The sequence below is a fragment of the Elaeis guineensis genome, chromosome 3 (genome assembly GCF_000442705.2).
Source record: "Elaeis guineensis isolate ETL-2024a chromosome 3, EG11, whole genome shotgun sequence".
Lineage (NCBI taxonomy): Eukaryota > Viridiplantae > Streptophyta > Magnoliopsida > Arecales > Arecaceae > Elaeis > Elaeis guineensis.
Window position 1 is genome coordinate 92606742 of NC_025995.2, and position 27986 is coordinate 92634727.

General features: G+C 38.4%; 1 protein-coding gene and 2 non-coding genes across 3 annotated transcripts; 1 reads left to right on the top strand and 2 right to left on the bottom strand.

Moving 5' to 3' along the window:
* Positions 1–3395: 3395 nt before the first annotated feature.
* LOC105041995 (proteasome subunit alpha type-5) lies at positions 3396–27986 on the bottom strand. Its single transcript, XM_073253992.1, has 9 exons — positions 27884–27986; positions 27729–27792; positions 27552–27633; positions 27377–27451; positions 8673–8759; positions 8486–8587; positions 7833–7892; positions 4735–4803; positions 3396–4595 (listed from the first exon to the last, which is right to left on the bottom strand). Exons 2-9 carry the CDS (start codon positions 27740–27742, stop codon positions 4440–4442), a joined length of 645 nt encoding a protein of 214 aa, XP_073110093.1. The 5' UTR covers positions 27743–27792; positions 27884–27986; the 3' UTR covers positions 3396–4439.
* LOC114914053 (small nucleolar RNA R71) lies at positions 18829–18934 on the bottom strand. Its single transcript, XR_003800486.1, has one exon. It is a non-coding gene; the product is annotated as a small nucleolar RNA R71 (small nucleolar RNA).
* LOC140856798 (small nucleolar RNA R71) lies at positions 20671–20776 on the top strand. The gene has a single exon (XR_012140400.1). It is a non-coding gene; the product is annotated as a small nucleolar RNA R71 (small nucleolar RNA).

Here is a 27986-nt window from a genome sequence, read left to right on the forward strand (position 1 = left end):
TGGCGTCGGCGAAGATTTGGGCCTCTCTGATAATCAGCCGGGCATGTTGCGAGAGTCGGCCATCGGACTTCCCGGTTCAGTCGGTCGGGAGAGTGGGAAAGATCTGCCCGACCGATATATCCTCAGTCGGTAAAGGGCCGTTAATCGGCCGGTGATGGCGTCCGATCGGTCGGTCCGTCGGTCGATCGGTCCGTCGGTCGATCGGTCGTCGGTCGGTCGGTCGGTCGATCGGATATGTCCGATCATAAGCCGTCGTGAGCGGGGTCGGTCGGTATCCCCCAACACATACCTAAGTCGACTGCTGCATCATTCACGAAGCACGTAAAAGAAGCATGATTTAGGCTGCTACGAGCTCATTATAGAAACATGATATTTGAGTAATATGTGCAAAATTCTCGCAATATTCTAAGATACGAGGAGTTGAGATGTGCCTCATGGTATAGAAGTGGTTATAAGTGCTTGATGAGAACTTCATTGTCCTTGCAGTCAAGTAGCATGGACAGGATGTAGCATCTATGGATAAAAGATGACAGAGGTTTCAGTTTGGCTCTCTCCATCATCTCAATCAATTTATGTCCACCATAAAGATGCTTTATGTTCCTAGTTTAGGAATCTCTCAAGGGTGAACTATTTGTCATGCTTCAAAGATTTAGCTTAGGTGGATTATGAAGAAGTTTGTAATAAGGATATAGGCATGTACCTTCAATGGTTTCTAGTGTCCAAAGCCTTTTTATTTAATGATGGATGCTATCATTAAGCATGTACCTACAATAATTTCTCTTCCTCCCAATTCATTCTCCTATTCCTCCACCTCTTCTTCTTCCATCTTTCCCATCCTATTGTAGGGCGCGGCCGGTGGGGTCGCCATCGGGGAGAGAGTGATGGGATGCTGATAAGAAGGTGAAAAGGATAATTTTAATTTTTTATATATAATAAATAATTATTTAAATATTATTAATTTAATTAGGTGTAAGCATATATTTATCAAACCGTTAGATATAAATATAATAAACATAAATATCAAGTGGGCTTTTATAATTTATCCTTTATTTAATGATGGATGCCCATCCCGCTATCAAAGGGATTCAGTGCCAGCAGGGACCACCGTAGCTCTGCTAAATTCTACAGCCCTGGTGTCATTCTCTGCAGGCACGCAAAAAACCATATTAAACTTTATATACAAGCACTAGTACTAGCAATTGCATTAGCATTCATTTGTTTAGACCCTTGATTCACTTTTGACACCCTTCCTTCTTCCAAAGGATGACCCAGTAGAAGGATACTAGAGAGAAGACTAGAACCCCAGATGCCCTAGGTGTGGACAAGAGAGGTTTTCCAAGAGGAAGAGAACAAGGAGGAAAAGATAAAGGCAAAGTGCAGGCAGGGGCCAGGACTTGGGGGGAGATGATATATTGGGCGATGGGGATAGGCGTAGATCACATGCGATTTGTTAGAACTCCCTTTTACACGAAAGAAGGATGCACCTTCCTTCATGCGAATCTATCATTGAATCATGAAATGATTATTTTGAGATTTGTGCAGATAGATGAATGAAGGAGTTTTGAGTGCTTGAAGGTCCATACAGGATGCGATCTAATGGTTGATGTCATGAAAGAAGATCATTTGTTCACTAAAAAGGGACAACCCAAATCCATTAATAAAAGGGATGAGTCTAGCTGTGCAAAAGGTTTCATGTTGGAGAATCCACAGTTTCTTTTTGGTCATATCTTACCATATCTGTTCATTCTATTTGCTCCCTAACCATGGCTGCAAATCTTGTTCCTAGTTTTTCATACAGAACGGAATTTTTGAAGAGATTGAAAAAACTTTGGTTTTCATTGTGGCTTCAGTGAATTCTCAAATCAGAGTCATATTTAAAAAACTTGATGTGATTGTACGTGTTAACTGAAGAAAATTGACCAACATACATTAAAAAGATAATAATTTATCTCCAAGTCATTATGATACTTCTATGCAAAAAAAAGGCCATTGTGATATGGTACGATAAAAAAAATTCAACTTTATCATAAGTCTATTTTCACAATGAACAAAAGAATTGTCAAATACTTCGTGGGTTTTTATCAGTTCTGCAGGATCCGAAAAAATATTGGGGGATTTCTGGAAAACTGGAGTGACCCAATGCAATGATGGGCATTTATGTATTTTGGTAGATGAGCATTCAAAGCAGAGCCTCTGCTTTTCCAGAGTGAGGCAGTGAAGCAGTAGAGCTGGGAACACATTTGGAGACAAATGCACTGGGGAATCTAATCTGGTAGAAAGATGAAGACAAGAGTTAGAGTAACCGAATGAGATGGAAAAGAACTGAAGGTAAATTACTGTATGAAGCCAAAGGTACAGAGTGGTGAGATGAATAAAACATAGGGAAGGGGCCCCTATGCTACCCTTTTGGAGGACTATGCCTCTCCGACACCAGATGAACAATAATTTCGTAGCCTGGTTAGGCATATCCCCCACTTCATTCATTTCTTTAAAGAGCAGATCTAGACAAGTCCGGAACCTTGTCGATGATAATGGCGTCCACTCATCCTCACATTTAAGCAGACCAACATGATGACACTGTATATGTAACTGGTAAAAGAGCATGATTTTTTTAATTTTTAGAAAGAGAATGTTGTCATCTTTGAATAATACCTGCTGTTGCCGATCTTGGATGCTTACATGATCCATCTGCATGGACCTACAAGATAACAGGCAAGAGTTGGAGAGCTCGCCACATTGGTTCTGATCGGATCCTTCGATGTTTAAATTAGAGAAAGATTTTTTCAGTAAAAAATAATGAAGAATGAAAGGAGAACAATAATGCTGAAATTGAGGAGTAACAGAGTATACTTTTTCATTTTCTCTCTTCTTTTCTTCATGGTTCATGGAGTATCATTCGGATATTTTTATAGCTAAGATCCCGTAGTGAATTATATCCCAACAAATTTTAGATCATGCTGTACTTGCTGATGCAAATGCAATAACTTAAGGACATGCTATAACCAAGGCATATGATAGAATTGCTAAAACTCCATCCACATTTAGGCAGAAGGATCGGACAGCCTTTACCATGAGGTGATTCTGCTCGGATTTGACCGATCACCAAGCTAACTAACTGATCGTCAGATTGAGTTGAGGTGATCGCAAGGCCTTGCGATCAATTGCCTTTATGCTTGTCTCAGCTTTTCTAGTCAGCTTGAAGGTCTCACCGGAATATCTCGGAGAGTTTCTAAAGGTGCTCGAGCCATCACGTAGATGGTAAGCTAGATGAACCTCATCGTGCCATATTATCTTAATTATTTATTGCCCCAACAATACCCTAGCAGATACATGCCTTCAATTTTGATGATCCATTAGAAAACTCCCTTTATACATGTTCCTCTAAAGTACATTATTTGCAATTTGTTAGGAACTTCATGATTAAAGAATTATTCATTAGAAAATAGCAGCCTATTTAACTAAAACTTGAATGAATACTTTATTCTATCAAAAAAATTGATTGCTTTATCAAAACAAGTTCATGATCGAGAATATTCTCAATTTGTATCGTTAAAGTCAACACAAGAACAGACCTTCGCCTAAAATCACCATCTTCTGTGTCCGAATTGAGGCTTTATTCCGTTGGTATTCCCAACATGGCCTAATAGTTATTCTTCTATGGTCGTGGAAGCCAAAACACTTTTTACAACATCATAAAGAAATTTTTAGAACGAGAACAAAACTCCATGCCAAACGGCCTCTACCAATTTGAGTGCAAGAAAAAGTAATCATTACTAAAAGGTATAAGCCAATATAACCCGCATGCCATCACAAACTCATTAGGAAAGAGGCAAAAGTAAGATCCAGCGAGATAAATTATATAGTCACACAACTAAGAATCATGACAATTTGGAATCCATCAAAAAAGGGTCTCCTCCCATGGCTGCAGTGTCAAAGTCAAGGGTGATGAATAATGAGAGAACTGGTCCATTTGGAGAAGAAAATAAAGTACCAGCATCAGTTTGCATTATCAAACAATATTTTGACTTTTCAGTCCAAAAGAAAGTCTATCTGTCAATTATATCTTTTTGATCAACTGGTTACTGAAAGCAAAGGAAGCCATGACACATTTTCCTGAATGATACTTGCCAGCTGACTGGTTACTATATCTATTTCGCAAATTACCCAAAAGCAAAATGTCAGGGAGTGCAAGCACAAGCAAGAGAAGATGATCAGTGCAAACAAAATCCGAAATATGGAATAATATTCTCACTGGACTTTCCCCAATTCAGAAAGAGAATTCCAACATGCAGAGCAGATATCAAACAGTTAATGGGAGAGAACATATTGAAAGCATTAGTATAAATTCTTTTATAGGCGGTTGATGACAGCTTCAATCTCCGAAGGAGAATAGAGATGATAAGTTGGAGCCACCTTTGCAATGCCAATGTTTTTTGATGTTACCTGAACAACAAGCAAAATCCTATATCAGCATTATTTTGATGGTCTGGAAAAGGAAAAGAAACAAAATAATAAGGAAATATTCCTTCCTTTTCTTCCATCACTTGTTTCAAGATTGAGAGTGCTGTAGTTTCAGCTTCTTGGAGGGTTATATCCTGCACGATAACTTCGAAACAATCACCCAGTACATTGCTTGGCTTTGAGTATTTGAAAGAAGCCCGGAGGTGGGTGACTAGCTCGAAATATACAATAATAACTATCAGAAAATATAATTGATCAAGCAAATCGACATACCTTGTTATACTGCTTTTGCAAGGCGCTATCAGCTCCTTCTGAACCAGATCCTATTGCTTTTGCAACGCACTGCCAAAATGTGCCAGATGGGTTTGTGTAAAATCTGCATATTGCATGTGAGAAAAGTAAATACATCGCAAAAGGAAACTATATTTATGTATGCATGTGCGAAAAGCTATTTCATTCATTTATGTATAAAAGGCAATGGAGTTTATCCCCGTAGATGATAAAACATAAATGAAAATGAACTCAATTTACTTTGCTTTCTGTCATTGTGCCAAAAAAATAGTGTATCATTAGTCCTTTCCATAGGTATGTGGAGTTTATGAATAGGTTTGACATACAGAAGGAGCAACCTTTTTCATGTACAAAAAAGAAAAGTACATAGCTTTTAACATGGTTTGGTGTCCTTGGCATATGTCTTCTCATGAAAGAGATAATCACTTGATACTTAATTTTGTAATTTTGTACCTGTGGTATTCATGAAATTGTAATATTTATTATAAGCAAGCTGATTATTTATATTCATGAAGTCTTACCTTGCTGAACAAGGAATTGGAGCTAGAGGCACTTAGGAACAATGTGATGAATTTCCTATGTCAAACAATGTTCCTGTAGTGAATGGGAGGATGGCTAGCAGAAGATTCCTTTTTTAGCCCATCCAAGACCAAATCTGGAAACTAATGCACCAGTGGAAGAAAGAGGTTTGCTTTGCGCCACAACAATGTAAGATTGAGAGTCAGGAGGCATCAGAATTTTGAGAGCTGGAGATTAAATGGTAATAGTATGCCACTTTATGGTGGGCTCGTTATTCTGAACCAAAAATGAGCTGAGTGGATGGAAAGAAAAGCCAGCATATTTGGCTTTGATGAAGATACTTGTGGATAGTATTAATAACTTTGATTGTGGATCCTTACAGCTTAGATCAAGGAAGAAAGAACATAGTTAGTTTTTCAATGATCAATGAAAAGCACCACAAAGGCAACAAAGGATGATAAGAATGACAAGATTGATGGTTGCGGTGCTAATGTTTGCTGGTGGTTACTGCAGCCTAGTAATGCGTGTGCTTTCATACATAGTAAATCCTTACACTGCAAACTTTACCTGCTATCTAGTTGATATCTGTACTACATTGTAAATGTTACCTGCTACAGAGTTGTTATCCAAACCAGTGGTCCTACATTTTGCATGTAAATTTAATAACTTGGGGATATGGAACATCATGGTTATGTATGCAGCTGCAAACAATTACACATCATGCATGGGAAACACGTATTATTTTGGTGGTTAACACTTAATTGCTATACCTGCTACTTAGTGGGAGGATCTAACAGAACCTACATCAGCTATAGGTAAAGGAATCATGGACTACTTACCCTCCATTTTAAATGAATTCATATCCACCTATATCTTAAGATACACAAATGCAGCACACTTCTATCCACATCTTTATGCAACTTAGATGATGGCAGTGAATGTTACAAGTATGGAACTATCAAATGGGTGGTCTTGAGATGTAGCTAAGAATTTCTTCTGTCATGAATTATGAGTTAAAACCATAAGCCACCATAATTTTTTTGCAACAAACAGAAGAAACATGACATTTACAATGTGATGGTCAAACATGTCTATGACTTTTCTAAATTTTTCTAATTTTTCCCTGTAAATGTTGATTTGAAGTAAATTATCGATTTTTTAAATTTTCCTCCATGCATCCTGTTCTGAAAAAAATGGCCTAGTATTTGTTCCTTAGCTTGTTTACCAAAAATTGGCTGCACTATTTGGCCTTGATGGTCAAATACAGTTGTGACATTGTGAATCAAACTAGATAGATGATTCTATAACACATGCTAGTTGTTTAGATGAAAGATAAAGCTCTAATAGGATAAATTCATATGTTCAATTGGAATCAAGGTTTTACGTTCTAGCAGGATGGAGAGTGTCACGGCCGTCCCATCCCATTCTTATGAAAAAATGGGATCGGGATAGGTTTGGGACTCTGAAACTCATCCACATAGGGAGAGAAAAAGAAAGAGGAAAGAAGAAAAGGAAGGAAAGATAAAGAAAAGGAAAAAAAGAAGGAAAAGAAAAAGAAAGATAAAAAAAAGAAAGGAAGGGAGAAGAAAAGGAAAGAAAAAGGAAAGAAAGAAAGGTAGAGGAAAAGAAAAAAATAAGAAAGAAAAAAAAAAAAAGAAAGAAAAAAAGAGGGAGAAGAATGGAAGATATTTATCAAGATGCATGACCGGGATTGATGTTGAGACGAGATGAGACAATGGGGCATCTTGTTCGATGGAGAAACTGGGACACATTCATCCCACGGGATTTAAATCCTTTGATTGGAATGGTTTAAATCCACTAGATATATACTATGGGCCTGAAGATATATTTCTTAAGTTGAAATCCCAACCAATTTCTCCCTAGTACAGCAAAAGTATACCTCCTTTACCTCTCCCACTATATATAACAGATATCTTATAACAAGAATTTAGTTTGACATATGAAAATGAACTCATATTGTGCAAGAGAAAATTGAATTTTGGGAATATTTTTGAGTGCCAACAACCTTAGTGAACGCATTTCAGAAACACATCTTTAACCTTAATGCATGATTTGAGAACCTTTAGTACACATCTCTAAAAGTAACACTACTTGTTGCTACCAGACATAACAAGAATACTCCAAGGAATCAGTATGTTCGGCAATAGGAGATTCCAATATGCTGCTTAAATGATGTTCATACATATAGTTCCTGTTAAGTAAGTTTCGAGAGTTCAAGTATATTAGAATTGAGCTTTACATTTTATGACTAGTCACCAGATAATTGTTTTGTATGGCATTACAGCTTCCAGCTTCATTAGAAAAGTTTAATTTTATGCAATTAAATGGTATCCTGGATATGTACCATCTTTCTTACTAAGCATCTAATGCATTCAAAACAGACAGATGGCTGAAGCCGACCTACTCCTACAATCTAAAGAGATAAACTCCAGTCTATCAAACAGATCAATTAACAGAAATACTATTACCAAAATCAAATACACCAAATTGTAAGGCATCAAAACTTTGAAAATCAAGATATCAAGAAACTAGGTACTTACAAGCTTAGGCCCATTCTCATCATGTCCAGCAATTAGGAGAGACACACCAACAGGACGTGACTGCAGAAAAGAATAATATTTAATATAAGAAAAAAAACTCTATTGTGAATACAACTAATATCTATTCTTTTTCATGAAATTACTTTTCTAAAAGGAGAAGAGGTTTCTGATAAATAAAGTAACATGAGAAATATCAGAATTAGCCAAAAATGCTTGTATTTTCCTCTTTACTAAAGTTGAAGATTTAATGGCACCCTATATTGGGTTAAATGCCCTAATAAGGTTTCAGCCTACTTTGCAAAGAAAATGAGTACGAGGATCAGAAAGCATAGCAAGGGAGATCCAACATCTTAAACAATGTGATGGCAGAAAGGGACAAAGGCAAATTCTTTCATAGAAATATCAATTAACGGGGACCAAATGCACTTGAAAAGGAAAAAGCAATTACGGTTCTAGAGTTCTGAACAGTCTTTTGTTAATCATGTATAGCATGCTATGGGTTCCATCAGCTGCAAAATACTGTTCAGAAGAGGAATTGCATCATCTAAAGCCTCCTCCCAACCCCAACCCAATGTCGTGCATCCTATTCAGGTATAATTTGGATTAACATATTCCAGATGTTAGTCAGGTTTGAAATAATTAACGACGTTTACCATATATTCTTTATTGCCTTCACCAAACCTATGGGCAAGATCACAGAGAGCCTGTGCAGTAGACACAACTGACATTGGCTCACCATATGAGAACCTGTGATTCTGACAATCAGGTAACTAATTTAGTTATTTATAAATACTATAGCACCAAAGCTACTCTGGAAGGCAACTGATGATGAATCAATACCTGGCTTTCAACACGCACATGTTCAACAAGAGGGCAAGCATCAGCTATTAGTCCACTCATAGCACAACCTATTTGTTCATCAATGTCCTGTAATGCAATTTTTTTATTACAATTTGATCTGTAGACTTGAATAACAAGAATAGAAACAAAATTGTGAAGATAAAAAATTAGCAAATATGCAAAAGGTGAAAGAGTAGTCAAACTAGAAGACAATCTAATATCAGATACAAAATTCAAGCTGTACATGATGAGCATCCATCAGTGTCCAAATTTGTCAAACAATTGCCTGGATAGATTGGCTTGTACAAGTGTCTAGCACTTATGGAGTAATGGAATGAAATAAAGTTGAAAACACCAGAACACCATTTTTAACTATTTACTAACTTGGTGTCAGACCTGTGACATGGTCTTCAGATAATCCATGAAAATGTGAATGCTAAGTGGTGCAGCAGAAACTTTTTCCCCTTAGATAGGATGATTAAGCTCAATTTAAATAGATGCCACCAGATTGCTTTTAGGAAACAAAAAGGCTCACAACAAATACAGCTGACATCAGACTGATAATTAGGTGAATTTGCAAAACCAAGTAGCTGCAGTGGCTGGGATGCTACCTTGTTGTATTAAAAAGAGAAAAAATGAGTAAATTTGTGTAAAGTGCATTTAATTCAAGCATAGAAGCATACCCACCAATAATTTCTAAGGTAGAGAAGAATCCTGGATGCCTCCAGAAACAATAATATCAATTTGGTTCATAGAGGCAAGTATAGCCAGATGAAGAATTGCACCATGCATAATAAAGATCAAGAGCAGTCAGGTTGATGATTCTCTCTCCACTAACAACAGCGATGATTCAAATATTTCCCTTGAGAAGGCTCTGACTGAGCAAGTTTCATGAATGTTCTACTCATGCAGTCATCACCATAATATGGAAGTGCTGCTCATGATGATCTCCTTCTATAACACCATCATCACTTCAACAGCGTGCCACTTGAGATGAATGATTTTGGTCATCTGAACTTTTTCTTGCACACTAAAATGATTGGAGATTGTTCCTTAACAAATATAAAGATATGGTGACCATTCCTTTCATCCAAATATTCTGATGTTATTAGCTCTGAAAGCCATGTCTTGGTTTCTACCTTCACAGGAAACCTTCAAAACAGACAATTCTTCAATCATTTTTTTCCTTTAAAAAGCATTTATTCATTTAAACATTTCAGGCAGACCTTTTCGATAGCAAACATTCCCAGTATCACTACAGACTATCTGATTTCAGCATTTACTTCACAAGAAAAAGATGTAATAAACTTAACAGATACAAATGAAGTGCCTGATATGCCTTGTCGTGAGGGAATCAAAGATAATTACACTGGTCTAACTAATAATGTAGAAGTGGTGAGACCATATATCGATCCATAAGGATCTCGGGCAGTTATTTCGAAAGTGAAATTAAAGTGCAATAGATGTGATGTAAGAACTAAATATTACTTTGGAAGAAATCTAAAATTAATGCTAAGTTACTTGGTAAAAGTAATTAAATAAGAACAGGCCTCGGGAATCCAACTCTACTTTGTAAACAGATTTTAGATCCCTTTTACGATGCACTTAGCAAACTTTGTGGTGCAAGTTGATATAGCTTTTTTCTTTCTCAAGTATGAACGTACCCTTAGGTCATGGATCGTCCCTTAGAAAAATATGCTATTTATCTTGACTCACAAATTAAAAAATGATTGATTTGGTTATTTAGAATAATCTATTCCCTCTTGGTACGCACCGTATCCTTGGATCATGGCGTGTCTTTAAGGAGTATAAAATATTTTAATTAACCAAATCTAACTTTAAAACATAAACAAACAACTTTGCACATTCCAAGATAAATCATTCATTAATGTAAAATAGAAGGAATACAAAAGATAAAACATTAAAGCAAATCTGTTACAACGTGTTTTTTTCCCGATAAGAAGGGAATTAGCCGGCACGGTGGAGATCTTCATCCTTCTGCTAACAGTAACCTTTGGACCAATGCTCCTTTTGATGCGAAATTGCAACCCCTCTTGGAAGCGGATTGATAATGGGAAGAAAGATAGGATGGGCAGCAAGAATTTGGTGACGAGGAATGCTAAGGTTAGGACCTCCCCTAGTCTTGGTGGCATGGTTTGCCGTACCGCGCCGAACTGCTCGGTACGGGAGTACCGAGCCGGACCGGTCCCTTACCGGTCGGTTCGGGCCTGTTTTTCGAAAAATGACCCCGAACCGCACCGAACTGCCCGGTTCGGTGCAGTTCGGGCCATACTGCCCGGAACCGGGCGGTACGGCTCGGTTCGCCGTCGATTCGAGGTGAACCGAACCGTACCGCCCAGGGACCATTTCACATGGGGGAGGGGGAAGGGAAAGGTAGGGGCTTTTTCACGTGGTTGGGGGGAGGGAGGGGGAGAGAAATGGGCGTGGCCCACTTCACATGGGGGAGGGCCTGGTGCTTTAATAAGCACCAGACTTTCGGTGTTCTTTGAGAGTTCTCAGAGAACACCCATGGTCGTGGGCAACTTAATCATTGAACCTCCAAAAAATTAGAAAAGAAGGCAAAATTTCGTGAAATTGGAGTGATTTGAGAAGAGGCTAATCTTTGATCGGAGGTAAGATAATCTGTTATTTTGTTAGTAAATATTTTTTTTTTATTTTTGTTGTTAGAAATAGGATAAAAATGAGATAATAAAAATAGGAGAAAATCATGCCAAAATCTTATGATTTTGGTATGATTTAATTATATGTGATAGATCTTTGGAAGATCTACACGATGACACCAAAATTGTTAATTTTCGTTAATTATTTTTTTTAATATTTTTAAATATTTATTTATTATTAATTAAAAAAATAAATTTTAGGGAAAAAAATTAGAGTTTGGAATCATGTTTAGAATGTTCAAGCTACTTAAATCTAATTTAAATTTTTTTTCAAATATTTGAAATTAAAAAATTATTTTTTTAATTATTTAAATTAAAATTTAATTATAAAATAAAAAATATATAAAATAGTGTTATATCTTAGTTAATTTAAAAATATTATTTGAAGCATATAACATATTTATTTTGAATTTATAAGTTTTAAAATAATTATTAAAATTATTTTAAAATTATATATAATTATTTTAATTATCATTAAACTATCGTGTTTTGTTATACTTACATATATTTTAATTATATATATATATACTACGGACGATCTTGCACGTGGAGTAGGGTCCATGGATGTATCTGGATCATCCTCGCATTATGGATCCTATTATCCACAGCCACCTTATGATCCATATGCATATAGTGCATTTGAGGCATCATCTTCTAGTGGTTACTATCCTATGCAGCCTGAAGCATCTTACGGATTAGATTTTGCTACTGGCATATTTGGATGGGCTCTTCCACAACCATACCATCATCTCGAGGATACTTTTCAGAGTCAGAATTTTAACGAGAGGTTTGAGATATCTTACAATCCAGAGAGGATGCCTTATGGGATGATGAATATTCGAGAGTACGGTGCAGCTTGACTAGAGGGTTGGACTAATATCCCTTCAGACTATGTTGATGATCCAGACATCTACGAGCGTCACAGACACTCGACAAGAAATTAAATGCAGAGTACATCTTAAGGTTCGTATATCAGTTATTGCGCTTTGTACTTAAATATTTAGATACATTTTAATACGTATTTTATATATTTTTTTTAATTTTAAGATGACATAGTTGAAATATAATGTAAATAAATATATGTTTAAAATTTTGGATCAAGAGTCTTTGTACCGCAACTTAACTCCAAATTGAACCCAAATATGTCAATAATATGCAATATAATGCCATATTGAGGTTGTATTTATCAATTATTAACTTCAAAAATCCAAAAAAAAAATTTAAAATCAAAAAAAATAGTGTATCGGTACCGGACCGATATGCCTCGGTGTACCGTATGTCGGTATGGTACGGTACTAGTACCGTACCATACCGATCCGGCACCGCATGCCGTCCGATACCGGTACAGCGAACCTTGCTTGGTGGCATGGAGAAGTGGGAAAGGAAGAAGAGATGGAGAAATGGCAACCTCCGGGGCTTTGGGTGTGGAAGGAGAAAATATTCGGTGATCCCCTCTCATTCCCTACGGCCTTCCTTTTAAAGACTTCATATCACGCGTTCAGATCGCATTTGCTTCGCGTCCCAACAGTCCATCGCACTCGCTCCATGCAAGTCACGTCCCATTTCTGCATTCTTTACTGCACCCGCATCCAACCAGTGCTCCAACGGCCACATGGCATCTTCCGCGTTCGCACTTGCACACAACGTCCACACTTTGCTCCGCATTCTTTCCTTTTCACATGTGTCCCTTTCAGCTCCCGTGTTTGCTCCAAAACCACGCTTCAAGCCGCGCATGCCCAAGCTCCCAGCTTACGCCCAACCAAAAGGAATCAAAGTGGTGCATTTAATGTGCATTGGCTCCACCGCTTTACATGTATAGCGGATGGCCCACAATCACATGGTTTTGATCCTTTCATGTTTGACCCAGCCATAGCCAATGCACCACCTTCTTGTCTTCTCATGCATCCACTTCTTCCAAAGAAAATTTGTTCTTTTGGTCTAATGCCGCATATATCCCTTATTTTCTTCTTTATTTTGGATCTTCCTTCTTAGCGCCGTTCCGCATCCGTGTCACGTCTGTGTCCGCATCGTATAATCAAATTAATTAAGTCCAATCTATCAATTACCTGCAAAATAAACAAGAGAGCATCATATTCTTAATAAATAAGGAGCAATTAAATAAAATTAAGTGTTTCTAGTGACTTAATTTAAGTGTTTAGCACACCCTCCCTATTTAAACTTTGCTCGTCCTCAAGTAAAGTAGATAAATTAGAAATATGTACCGACCTATCCTTGAATTAAAAGTTATCCTTGGCACTCCTAAAGGCAATTGATATCCGGTTAGACTATTAAAGACATACTTCATCGGATTATCAATTCTACCCATCTAGTGGTTGAGTGAAGTCCATAGAAATTTCTAAACTTTTTTTTTCGCCAATTTTCCACCTCCTTTTTTAAGTCCTCTAACTTGTAGGCTTAGTGTAGTGTCTTCTTGCAGTTTAGTCCCCTCATTCTCTCTCTCTTCTTTTTTCTTTTTTTTAAACTAATTATTTATCTGTATAGTCAGTGCAATGTCCTAACCCTTTAAGCTTTCTAGTTGACCTTATAACAAGCTTTAAGCCAATAACTTCTAAACCAATTAGCTTTAGGGTATTAGATGTAGAACATCCCTCAGACTTGCTGACTCAAATAAAAAAGACTACGAGTTAAGACTGACTTTACAAAAGGTTCTTTCATATTCTTATCTTTTGACGTGAATCATAACGCTTACTTAGACGAAGGAGCCCGGTTACTCAGTGAGAGATGCTAAAAACCTATTTTATCAATCTAAGTAGACTTTAAGATGGATTTTAGACATACTTTGACCTTTCCACTTATATCCTCATGAAGTAGATCCTTCATTGAGATCATTGGGTAGAAGGTTCTAAAATCACTCCAAAATTTATTTTGATCTAAACCTTGCCATTTATTGGACTTCCTTAATAATTTGTCCCTCAATATCTTTAAAATTATCTAAACTGTTAATCATTCATCAATTAGAATGTCCGATTAACTTCAAATTGAGACAACATCTGGTACACAAAACTTATTATGGTCATACTTAAGGACTTGATTAATTTAATTATTCTCCCCCCCAATTTTATTTCCATGGTCCTCAATGGAAGAAGAGAATAACAAAGTAGAATAAAATAGAGAAAGAAATTGCAAGGAAGGATACCACCTGAGTTCGATGTGCTCGTTCATTGTTGGGTGAGAGGTTCTTCCTTTGTGGGCATGATTTGTTTGTGACTCCATTTGGGCCTTAGATGGGATCTCCCCCCAACTTGGCTGATTGCCCTTCTCGGATTTTTCTATAAAAAGAAAAGAAGCTAGATAATTGAAAAAAATGCATAAACTAGGTTGCCTCCCAAAAATGCTAAGTTTAAAATCTTCAACCAGACTGTGCTGAGTATCATGGCGGTGCTTAGACTGGATCCACCAGATCAACAAATTCAATAGTTCCCCATCATTGATTCCTTCCAAATATGATTTTAGACGCTGGCTGTTTACCTTAAAAGTATTTCCCTATTTAAGATCTCTGAGTTCTACGACTTTATGGGAAAATACCTAGATCACGATGAAGGGTCCATCCCAACATAAGTGAAGTTTTTCGGGGAAAAGATGCAACATAGAATTGAAGAGCCACACTTTCTGATTGGGCTTGAACATTTTTCGTGCAATGAATTTATCGTGGTACGTTTAGTTCGAGCCTTATAAATTCTAGCACTTTTATACGCTTTGTTCGTAGCTCTTCTAATTCATTCAACTGAAATCTCCTATTGGAACCTGCATTTTTCATGTCAAAGTTAAATTCCCGTATGGCCCAAAATGCGCAGTGTTCTAATTCGACCGGCAGATGACAAGCTTTTTCGAAAACAAGCTAGTAAGAAACATTCCTATAGGTGTTTTAAAGGCAGTACGGTAGGCCCATAGTACATCATCTAAACGTATTGACCAATCTTTTCTATCGGGCCTTATCGTTTGTTCAAAAATATGCTTGATCTCCCTATTTGAGACCTCTACTTGGCCACTTGTCTAGGGGTGATAGGGTGTGGCAACTTTATAAGTTAACCCATATTTTTTCATTAATGTGTCGAAGTGCTAATTCGTGAAGTGTGCACCCCCATCACTAATTATGGCTCTTGGGCACCCAAACCGGCTAAAGATATTATGCTAAATGAACTAGATCACCACTTTGTGATCATTGATTTGGGTTGCCATGGCCTCTACCCATTTCGATACATAGTCCCCTGCAACCAGTATGTACTCGTATCCAAACGAAGAAGGAAAGGGTCCCATAAAGTCGATTTTCCAAACATCAAAAATTTCTATTACTAGAAAGAGACAGGGGCATCATATCTTTCCTTGAAATGTTTCCTGTTTGCTAACATCTTAAGCAATTACGGCCAAATTCATGTGCATCTTTGAATAGAGTCGCCAGTAGAACCCACTCTGCAGCACTTTTGTTATAGTTTTTCTTCCGCTGAAATGTCCTGATAAACACTTAAATTAAGTCACTAGAAGCACTCAATTTTATTTAATTGCTCTTTATTTATTAAGAATTTGATGCTCTCTAGTTTATTTTGCAGATAATTGACAGATTGAACCTAATTTGATTATGTGATGCAGATACGGATGTGCAGGAGCATAGAATAACATCCAAAATTGTGAAGAAAGAGAGGACACACCAGAAATTTAAGCAAAAGAAGTTATTTTTGAGATTTTTTTTGGGAGCATTAAATGGGAGTGGGACCTATGTGTAATTAAAACAAAAAGATGAACTGGTGCGTTGGCTGGGTGATGATAATTTAAGAAAGATCAAAGCAAAGAGACATATGTGGGAGCATTAAATGGGAGTGGCCCCACCCTATACATGTAAAGCTAGTAAGCATATGGAGTGGCCCCACCACTATACATGTAAAGCGGTGAGGCCATGAACATTAAATATGAAGGAGATTCTTTTGGCTAAGTTTTTGGCACGTGGGCTTGTGTGGGTGCTGGCATGCATGCGAAGTCAAAAACAACACGCGGGATACGGGATGCGGGAGTCAAAAATAGCACGCGAGATGCGGGATTCAAATGTGGGTGCCATAGTAAGCGGATTCAATCAGAAGCGGATCTAGATGGGCACGATTTGAATTCATGCGGACTGAATGCGCAGGACAAGTGCGCGGATTGACGCGGATTGGAATAGTGGGGGTACAATTTCAGCGAGCAACTTTTGGTTCAAGCGGCCTAGATGCAGGACACGCCTGGGATGCAAAAACAGAGACACGGCTGACATGGGTTGGAGCTCTATTTAAAGGAGACATCGAATATTTTATCCTTCCACGCCACAAACAACGAACCGGCCACCACCATTCTCCACGCTTCCACCATCTTCCTCCATGCCTCACCTAGGCTAGCCATCCAAACACCCAAAAGCCTCCACAATCCATCACACGCCACCCCCTTTTCCATCTCCAAACCTCCCAACAACCAACCTAAAGCCCTCTTCTCCTCCATAAAAACCTCTTCTCCTGCTCTCGATTCCTGCTTCCAATCGTTGGAAGGAAGTTCTCAGAGTCCCAAGATGAAGGATTCAGCGAGAAGTATCCCTATAGCCGGCTAGTTGTCACGTTCAGAAAATCGCTATAATCTTATTTTGACAGTATGCTTCCTTTTCAAATCTTTTGTATTTCTCTCTTAATATACAATAAAGATCTATTTTGCTTGCGTTTATCTTTATGTTTTTATTTTTCTTGCATAAGAATTTTTATCTGGAATAGTTTATGACCCTTGGAACGAGCCGTGATCTACGTGTATGGTTCGTACTCTTGGGATAGATTATATTTGGATAGAATTTCTTATCTTTCATATCTAATAATTTTGACTAACCTATAACTTTAAGGGACAGGCCGTGATCCTAGGGTATGGAACGTACTCTCTAAGATAGGTTATATCTTTATTGATTAGATACCAATCTAAGACATGTTAAGAAGAGTACTAGCTGTCTAACGAGGTAGTTAAGATTCTGTGAACCCATCCTCATACTCAATACCAATCTTAATTAGTCTTAATTTATTTGTCAATCTTTATCCTGCTTTTAACTTAAATCCCAATCCTTCAAACGCAATTAACACGATCCCTGTGGATACGATCTCGACTAACACTATCTACATAGTAGTGAGTGAGTTTATTTTTGATACCTATGACGGCGATCAAATTTTGACGCCGTTGTCGGGATCGTGGCATAGTTGCTTTTGAGTCTATAAAAAAAATTTGCTTTATTTGCTTTCTATCTTTTATTCTTAGTCTATTTTTAATTTTTAGTGCTTTCTAACTTGCTCAGTTTACTTAGTCAAACTTACATTGCTGCAAAATCAATAAAAAAAATCTCTATATTGACATCTCATAAGCCATTTAGGGAACTAGAGACCTAAGCACAAAACCTAAAAACAAAAACAAACTAATCTTGATTGTGTGCTAATTACAAGCTTGGATATCTTGATTTGCTGCATTGCATAGTCATAATATATTTTAAGGGCTAAACCATTAATTAAATAAGGTGGAAACTTCATCACCCCTCTTTAGCCCACAAACCACAATCTTCATCTTGCATACCCAAGTCTAACTTAAAATTATTAGATGTTGACCACTAAGGTGTTCGAGCTCACTAGGACAAGGCATCTGAAAGAGTTAGATTGGGTCAGGATTAGCCAGTTGACTGGTGTCTAGGAAAAAGGTTCAAGAACAAGAGCCTGAAGAAAGGTGGTTACTTAATTAGGTCCGTTGCAAAAGCATGGAAAACCTCCCATCGATCTTATCTTTATCTGGCTAGTTAGCTAGTTAGTTTCTGACTTGGAGGGATCCAAGACGGCTTTGACAGTTAGGAGCTGTCCAGATTTAGGATAACCTAGGATAGAAGTTTGCTTAAGTAAGTGTTTAACAAATAAAAAAAAAAAACTTTAACTCTTCTTTCTTCTTAGATTAAGGACTCTTAGGCTCTTCTCTTTAGACTTCTTTCACTCTTCTCTCACTTCTATAAAAAAAAAAATCCTATAAAAATTGGAATTTTCTGTGTTGCTCTAAGGTATAATTATAGGGTGCATACTTGGTCTTAGATCGTTACGACCAGAAATCCAACCTTTTGATCTAGAAATAAAAATGATCCTTAGAGCCAACAGACGTAGAAATATGGACCGAAATCAAGAGAATGATCCATTTAGACAGTTGAAGGAGTACTTTACTCCAACATATACCTACTCTCCTTGCATTCAGGTGCCTCCAGTTGAGACAGTTCAATATGAATCATCTAGTGTTATTCAGATGCTCCCATCTTTTTATGGACTTGCCAATGAGGACCCATACAAACATCTTGATGAATTTTTTGAAATTTGTTCAACAGTTACAATCCAAGTATTGGCTGAACTCCTTAGATACCATAACAATTTCAACATGGGATCAACTTTAGGAGAAATTCCTCAAAAAGTACTTCCCAATAGGAAAGATTAATCAAATCCGTAAGGCCATAACTAATTTTTTCCAGTTGGATGGAGAAATATTTCATGAGACTTAGGAGAGGTTGAAAGAACTAATTAGGAAATGTCCACACCATGCTGTACCCTAATGGCAACTGATCCAGTACTTCAATGATGGTCTGTCAGAGAAGCATCGGCAAATGGTTGATGCCTCCTGTGGTGGAACCTTCATGTTGAAAAATGAGCAGAAGTCTGATAGCCTTTTGAAACCTTGAGTGAAAATTCACTACACCACATGTCTGCTGTCAGGAGAGACCCTCCCATGACTGGACCTAAATATGATGGGATTTATGAAGTTGGACGTTCAATGGACATCCACAGTAGGATGGATGAATTATCTCAAAAATTAGATCAATTGCTGCAAGTAGTACCTACTAGAACCCCACCAACACCTTTGATAGATGTTTGTTCTATATGTTCGAGTCCTACTCATGCTGTTTATGATTGTCCTACTGCACCCTAATTCTCTGAGTTTATATATGAACAAGTAAACTAATCACAAGCTCAGAATAATTTTAGACCAGGACACAACCCTTACTCCAACACCTATAATTCGAATTGGAGAAACCATTCTAATTTTTCTTGGGCCCAACAACCTACCACTAGGCCCCTAATGCCAAGACCAAGTTATTCTGAGGGAGCATATAAACCGGCTCCATACCCATAACATGCACAGAACCCACAACTTTTTTTAAACACTGAAAGGACTCGAGATGAACACCCAACTCCTCCACTCCCACACTCAATCAATAGCCAAGATAGAGACCCAAATAGGTCAACTAGCCACTGCTTTTAAGGTAATCGACGAGAGGCAGAGGGGATTCTAGAGCACTTGGGAATGGAGCCTTAAGTGCGGATGCTGGGTAATTGGTTCCTTCCGCTCCTCAGTGCTTTTCTTTTCTGACTTGGTCGGTACTGCTTGTTCTAGTTGTTTGGTTTTCTCTGGCTGCTTTAAGACTTTCCCGCTTCTAAGAATCATTACAGATTTCGCATGTTTGGAATAGGTTTCAGGGCCAGTGGAGCTCTCAGCCATATACTACCCTTTTAGGTTACAATGGGCTGGCTGGAAAGTTTTCCTTCCTTCTACTAAAAGCAGTGGCTAGTTGACTTATCTGGGTCTCTAGCTTTGTAATGGACTATGTGGGAGTGAAGGATTTGGGTGTTCACCTCCAGCCCCTTAAGTGCTTGCAACATCTTTTACTCAAAAGTAGAACTATGATTGCTAGGAGGGGGTTGGGGTTGTGCGGCATTCGGGTACTGAGAGTATGACATATTTCTGAACCGTGTCTCCTGATGATTGGGCCTGTATGAGGTTGGGTTGGCCACAGGTTGTGGTCTCCAAAAAAAATTCGGATGATTCTACCAGCCCGAATTATAAGTATTTGAGTACAGATCATTTCCTAGTCTGGGAGCCATTCGGATTTGGGTTTGGTGGGCTTGCTCCTGAACAAGCTCAGAAAATTGGTATGCGGCTGGACAATCACCTATCGAATGTGCAAACATCTTGTAATTGTGCAGATGGGGATGAGGTGTGCCCGACTTGCAATAATCGATCAAGTTTTCAAGATAGTTCATCTTCCTTATTGTAGATATCTACAAAATGACCTACCTCATATATTCCATCTCATTTAAGTCCTATTATGGAAGGGTCTACGGGCAACCGACATGTGATGTAATGAGTTCTCACTCAATGTCTCGAAGAGCTATCAAGCTTCATGCTCGTTTTTGAGCATGAATGTTCCACCACAAGAGTCAATCATTTGCCGATGCTTTTCTGACAAACCGTCATAGAAGCACTGCACTAGTTGCCACTTAAGTAGGGCATGGGGCGGACATTTTCTAATCAGTTCTTTTAATCTCTCCCATGTTTTGTGGAACATCTCCCTATCCATCCGAGAAAAACTTGTAATGGCTTTTCTAGTTTGATTAATTTTTCCTATAGGGAAGTATTTCTTAAGAAATTCCTTCTGAAGTTAGTCTTAGGTCGAAATTGTTACGGTGTTTAAGGAGTTCAACCAATACTTAGCCTTGTCTTTCAGGGAAAATGAGAACAACTTGAGTCTGAGAGCATCATCAGAGAAGTGTCGGATTTTAACCATTGAGCAAATTTCTAAGAATTCGTCTAGATATTTGTAAGGGTCCTAATTCGCAAGTCCATAAAAAGATGGTAGCATCTGAATCACGCTAGACTTGATTTCATATTGGACTGCCTCTATAGGAGGCACTTGTATACAGGAAGAGTAGGTATATGTTGAAGGAGTGAAGTACTCCTTCAACTGTCGTGGTGTATCAGTCTCGTGATTGCGGTCCATAATTCTAGTTCGATTGGCTCTGATGGTTCATTTTATTTCAGGGTCTAAAGGTTGGATTTCCGGTCGTAATGATCGACCAAGCATACACCCCCACAGTTGTAATTCAGAGCAAACCTTCGTTCAAGTTTTTATATTTTTTTTGTTTTTTTTAGTAAATAGAACAAAGTGAAAGAATTCTAAAGAGAAGAATCTAAGAGTCCTAAATCTATGAGAAGGGAGAAGTTAGTTAATGTTTGGGTGTTAATTGCAATCAAGTTAAATAAGCATGGACTTTCTACCTAAGGTTAACCAAGATCTAGACAGCTCCTAACTTCCAAGACCGCCTTTGAGCACTCCAAGCCTAAGACTGACTAACTGACTCGGCCAGATAAGTGTAAGATTGGTGGAAGATTTTCTGTGCTTTCACAACATTCCTTAATTAGTGAACCACCTTTCTTCGGGATCAGGGTCCCTGAACCATTTGCCTTAGACACTGAGCAATTAACCAATCTGAACCCGATCCAACTATAGGGCTTTCTTGTCTTATTGAGCTCGAAATTCTAGGGCTGACGTCTAATTGATTTTAAAGTTAAGGCTTGGGTTAATATAGAATGATGTGGTTTTTAGACTAAGGATGATCAAATCTCTGCCTTATTTGATTAATGGGTTAATGCCCTTAAGGTTAATTATGGAGATGAGATGCAACAAACCAAGATGTCCAAGCATCGTGATTAGCACACAATCATGACTAAATTAAATTAATTTGTTTCTCTTTTTAGATTTTATGATTAGATCTCTAATTTTCTAAATAGCTTATGAGGTGTCAGTTTAGATTTTTTTTTTTTGAAACAACCGTGCCAAAGATCTCCGACAACGGTGCTAAAATTTGATATGCCTTGTCGTGAGATGATCAAAGATAATTAAACTGGTCTAACTAATAATGTAGAAGTGGTGAGACTAGATATCGATCCACAGGGATCTCGGGCAGTTATTTCGAAAGTGAAATTAAAGCGCAATAGATGTGATGTAAGAACTAAATATTACTTTGCAAGAAATTTAAAGTTAACGCTAAGTTATTTGATAAAAGTAATTAAATAAGAACAGCCTCGGGAATCTAACTCTACTTTATAAATAGATTTTAGATCCTTTTTACGGTGCACTTAGTAAACTTTGTGGTGCAAGTTGGTATAGCTTATTTTTTTCTCGAGTACGAATTGTACCCTTAGGTCATGGCTCGTCCCTTAAAAAAATATGCTATTTATCTTGACTCACAAATTAAAAAATGATTGATCTGGTTATTTAGAATAATCTATCCCCTCTTGGTATGCACTGTATCCTTGGATCACGGCATGTCTTTAAGGAGTATAAAATATTTTAATTAACCAAATCTAACTTTAAAACATAAACAAACAACTTTGCACGTTCAAAGATAAATCATTCATTGATGTAAAATAGAAAAAATACAAAAGATAAACAATTAAAGCAAATTTGTTACAATGTGTGTCTTTTTTTCGAGAAGAAGGGAACTAGCCGCGCATGGTGGATATCTTCATCCTTCTGCTGACAGCAACCTTTGGACCAGTGCTCCTCTTGATGCGAAACTCCAACCCCTCTTGGAAGCGGATTGACGATGGGAAGAAGGATAGGATGGGGAGCAAAGATTTGGTGGAGAAGAAGAATGCTAAAGTTAGGACCTCCCCTAGTCTTGGTGGCATGGAGAAGTGGGAGAGGGAGAAGAGATGGAGAAATGGCAACCTCTGGGGCTTTGGGCATGGAAGGAGAAAATATTCGATGATCCCCTCTCATTCCCTGCAGCCTTCCTTTTAAAGACTTCATATCACGCGTTCAGATCGCATTTGCTTGCATCCCAACAGCCCATCGCGCTCGCTCCATACAAGTCGCATCCCATTTTCGTGTTCTTTCCTTTGCAAAATCGTGCATCCACGTGGGTCCCCGCATCCAGCTAGTGCTCCAACGGCCGTGTGGCGTCTTCCGTGTTCACACCTACACACTGCATCCACACTTTGCTCTGCATTCTTTCCTTTCTGCACGTGTCGCTTCTAGCTCCCGCATTTGCTCCAAAATCGCGCTTCAGGCCGCGCATGCTCAAGCTCCCAGCTCACGCCCAGCCAAAAGGAATCAAAGTGGTGCATTTAATGTGCATTGGCCCCACCGCTTTACATGTATAGCGGGTGGCCCACAATCACATGATTTTGATCCTTTCATGTTTGACCCAGCCGTAGCCAATGCACCACCTTCTTGTCTTCTCATGCATCCACTTCTTCCAAAGAGAATTTGTTCTTTTGGTCTAATGCCGCATATATCCCTTATTTTCTTCTTTATTTTGGATCTTCCTTCTTAGTGCCATTCTGCATCCGTGTCACGTCTGTGTCTGTGTCACATAATCAAATTAATTAAGTTCAATCTGTCAATTATCTACAAAATAAACTAGAAAGCATCAAATTTTTAATAAATAAGGAGCAATTAAATAAAATTGAGTGCTTCTAGTGACTTAATTTAAGTGTTTATCAATGCCATCCTCTGGCCAATCATGCAGCGGATTGGACTGCCTTCAGAGAAAGGTCGTGGTGCACCTTATATATGAGAGGGATTTTATCACGTCGATCTTGGTTTTTGATGTATTTTGAACTCTTGGGGGTGTTCACTCTTTAGTTGACCACCATCTAATACATTCAAAAAAAGCATCCCCCAGAATAAACCTTGTGTTTGGTTGGGTCCATAAGAGGAAGGATAGATAGGACTAAAAGAATGGATGACCTCCATTCACTATTTGGTTTAAAAAATCTTAGGAAAGATGGATGAACAGGAGGGATTGCCCATCTACCAAGGACCACCAATTTGCATCCTCCCAAATGAGAGGATAGAGTAAAGGATGGATGGAGCATGTACAAGATGGGTTTTTACATTGATAAAATTATCCCTTATTAACTTTTTGACAAAATCCTAACACTTTGTCATTTTTTCATTCATTTTATTTATATATATTTTTATTTTACCTATACTATTTACCCTATATTATTAAACTTTATTACTAGCTATTTTAATTTTAGCACATAATTTCTATAATTATAAGTAAATAATTAGAATTATCTTCTTTTTAATTTATATTCACATTTTTAAGTTAAGAATTTGTATAAAGTTACTTAACTATTTAAATTAGACTATAAACTAATTAATTATTTATATAATTAATATATAAATAAATTTATTCATATATAATTAATTTATAAAATTATTTATTATATCAAATGAAGTATTTATATATTTATATATAATTATAAATTATAAAGATCATAAATTTATATTTTGCTCAACTTCTTTAGTATAAATAAATGTTATAAATTGATAATAATAATATTTTTTTATCAAAGAATAGTTTCTAAAAATATCATACAAATATCATCAATCATTCCTTTCATTTCTCTTATATCAAACAGAGGAGAGAATTATTTCCATCCATCATTCCATGTTTCATCAAACACAAAAAAATGAATAGAAGATCTATCCATCCTCTTTCTCATCAAACCTTTTTTCCCTATCTATCCATCCTCCAATCCATCCTTCATACCAAATAGAGGCTAGTAGTTCTGGAAAGCTAAAGGCTTAAAACAATCAAAACTCAATTGACAAGATGAATTCTCCTAAATGAATCCACCATTGCTAACAAAAAACCATCATGTCTTGTTAAGCATCCAAAAATTCAAACTCCAATCTCTAAGCTGGCCAACACCAAGTGCATGCTTACTTGTGCCTTAAGCTTCTAGTATCTAGCAATAATCATTTGAGGAGACTTTCCTAGTGTAGTAGAACATATTTTCTTGGCTACTTTTTTTCTTTCCCATTGATCTGCCAAATAAGTAACTCCTGCTTTGAGACCATTATTGAGGCCTATCGTTGAACCTCTGGCCAGCTTGTGAATCTACAGAAGTCCACAATCATCTTCAGCCCCAGGACGAAGACTTAAGTGAAGTAGGCAATTCGGTATAGGTTGGGGATCTAGGAGCAGACAGGGGCCTTGACCTATTTGGATGTTCCTATCACGGGGAGGCATCTTTGGAGGGCCGACTGCATGCTCATGGAGCAGTGGGTTCAAGATTGCCTGAGGATTGGCAAACCAATGCCTTCTCCATGATAGATAGGATGACTCTTGTGAGATCAGTGCTAAGCTCCATTCCGGTGTATATCTTGACGAACACGATTGTGCCGAGCTCTTATCTCAAGGGGTTGGAGTAGTGGTTCCAGAACTTCTTGTGGGGCTCTGGACATGATGGTTGTGGGATCTATTTGTTGTCCTGAAAGGTGGTCTGGCAGCCTATGAGAGATGGGGGTCTTGCGATTCAATCCCTGTTGGTTAGGAGGGAGGTCATGATCGTTAGGCATGCTGCTAGATTCTTATCTAGCATGATTGCTTGTGGAGCAGGGTGATAGCAGCCTAGTATGAGGCGTGGAGTTAGGGATCCCAGATCTAGGCTACCTATGGTTGCTCCTTCATCTAGAAGAAAATTTGTGCCCGTGGCTCAATAGCTCTGACCCAGATCAAATGGTTGATTAGGGATGAGACTTCAGTTCATGTGAGCTAGGATACCTGAATTTCCAGTCTGTCTCTTTTCCATTGGCTAACCTACATCAACAATGAGATGGATGACCATCTACATGTTTGCGACTTATTCACTGCCAATAGTAGGGACCGGAGAGCTCAGGATGTCACCCAGTTCTTTGATGGTCTGCTCGTTGATTAGATCCTTGCCATGCCGATTTCTGTATATCACAGCTAGGATTTGAGGGTATGGGACCGCTCTTATTGCCCTAAGGTTCCATTGAGGGACCTATCCAAGATGTGTAAGCCATCGATGGATGGAAGGATTGAGGCTGCTTGGATTTGGAGAGTGGTCATCTACCTTAGGATAAGGCTCTTTCTCTGAAAGGTTGCTTAGGACTAGCTTCTGATGTGCATGCTTCTCAGAGACAGGGACATGAAGCTTTAAGCTTTTTGCCCGATCTGCGGGCTAGAAGATGAGTCAATGGAGCACGTCATTATGCGGTGTCCGAAGGCGAGGCTGATTTAAAGGAGGACGATCGACCAATCTTAGGAGGCAAGCAGTGGCCCCTAGCTGGAGTCCTCCCTAGATGTAATCCGTCAAGGTATAGCTGAGAGGATGATCTGTACTATGGGGGTAGGATGGCTTACATCATCAATCAGATCTGACTTTCTAGGAACAGCTTAATCTTCGAAAAAGAGGTGGTGTCTGCTCACCGGATGTTGGAGAGAGTCATCTGCTTGGCTGTGGAGTATAATCATTTCGATGATGCCAATCTATCCCTTGACGCCCCTAATGCCTAGGACTCCCATGTTGCTCCTGCAGTGATCTGGAGGATTATTTTCATATCTTGGAAGCCCCTTCCTTGGAGAGTTGTCAAGGTAAATTTTGATGGCAGTGTCAAGGATGGTAGAGGCAATACGAATTTTGTTATCCGGAGCCCGGATGCCAGATTGCTGGCGGTGGAGGGTTCTTATCTTTTTGAGCCTTCTGTCCCGAAAGCTGAGCTTCATGTCGTCTGGACACGCATTACTATACCAAGCAGCAGCTACGGATGGTGAGAATTTTCATAGAGAAAGATTCTGCTACTATTATCAAATGGATCCGAGACAACATGAAGTAGCTAGAGGCCCATCCACTTCTCCGTGACATCTGGACTGCTCTTCGTCTTTCAATCACAGTGTATGTCCGACATGTTTTTTAGGAGGCGAACAGCATGCAGATTCAGTCGTATTTTATGTTGCAAAGCACTCCGAAAACTAGACCTGGAGATAGGGTGAGATATGCCTGCCGATCCTGCAGAATCTTTTGTATTCTGACTTTATAGGCTGTGCTCACACTAGAGTGGTGTGACTGCATGCTTGTATTAAAAAAAAAAAAAAAAAAAAGTAACTCCTTTGCGGTGTATAAGAGGCTAAGATCATAAGACTTCCTAACGCTCCTGACCAAAATAGTTAAGTTCATTAGACTCCAGACTGACTTGAAATTTGAACAATATACCTACAATCCACAGATCACGTCTCTCCACTATAAGGAAATCCCCAGAAATAACACTATTTAAAAAGAGAATCCAATTCACAAACCCAATTCAGATTATCAATTAGAAGCCTAAAATATTCACAACGCAGTACCAAGAGCAAAACATTGAATTAAAATACAGGGGGAAACAAATACCAGAAGAGGAGAAGGCTTCTCGACAGCGAGAACGACGCCCTCCTTTGTCTTCAAACCGATCGCAGTCGACCCCAACTATCCCAAAAAATGAAAGTAAAAGCCGAAAAATACTCGAAAAGACCCTGTCTGTTGATTTATATGCCAAAAAATACGATAAACATGGGGAAAACATTACCTTGGTCGCCTTGATGGCGTATTCGATCTGAAGCAGCCTTCCCTCCAGCAAGAAGGTGTTAATACCTCGGTCATGCTCCGTCCTTCAAACCCAACCCAAATCCCATGGGAGTCAACGAACCACTGAACCAAATAAAACCAGGTAAAAACCCGACATTCGAGAGCGATGAGGCCTCACCTCGTGAGAAACATCTCGGACGTCGACCGGAACCCTAGAATTCCGCAATGCAGGGCGCCAAACCCTAAAAAAATGCGTTTGAAAAAGGAGATCAGAGGGAAGAGAGATAGCGAAGAAAAAAGAAGGGAATGGAAGGGCTCGTATGGGATGGCTACCGGTGGGCACGTCCTCCGGTGGAGGTAAAAAGAATCTCTCTTTCTCGCTTATGGAGGTGGCGGGATCTCTGCCTCCAAAGTGAAGCTTTAATGGGCTTATCAA

What these genes read in the sequence shown, in the direction of transcription:
- LOC105041995 (XM_073253992.1), bottom strand. An exon ending in AGAAGCCTTCTCCTCTTCTG is followed by an intron (nt 8,760 to 27,376) that starts GTATTTGTTTCC and finishes ATTGCATTACAG; the next exon opens with GACATTGATGAACAAATAGG. An exon ending in TGCAAAAGCAGTATAACAAG is followed by an intron (nt 4,596 to 4,734) that starts GTATGTCGATTT and finishes GTTATCGTGCAG; the next exon opens with GATATAACCCTCCAAGAAGC.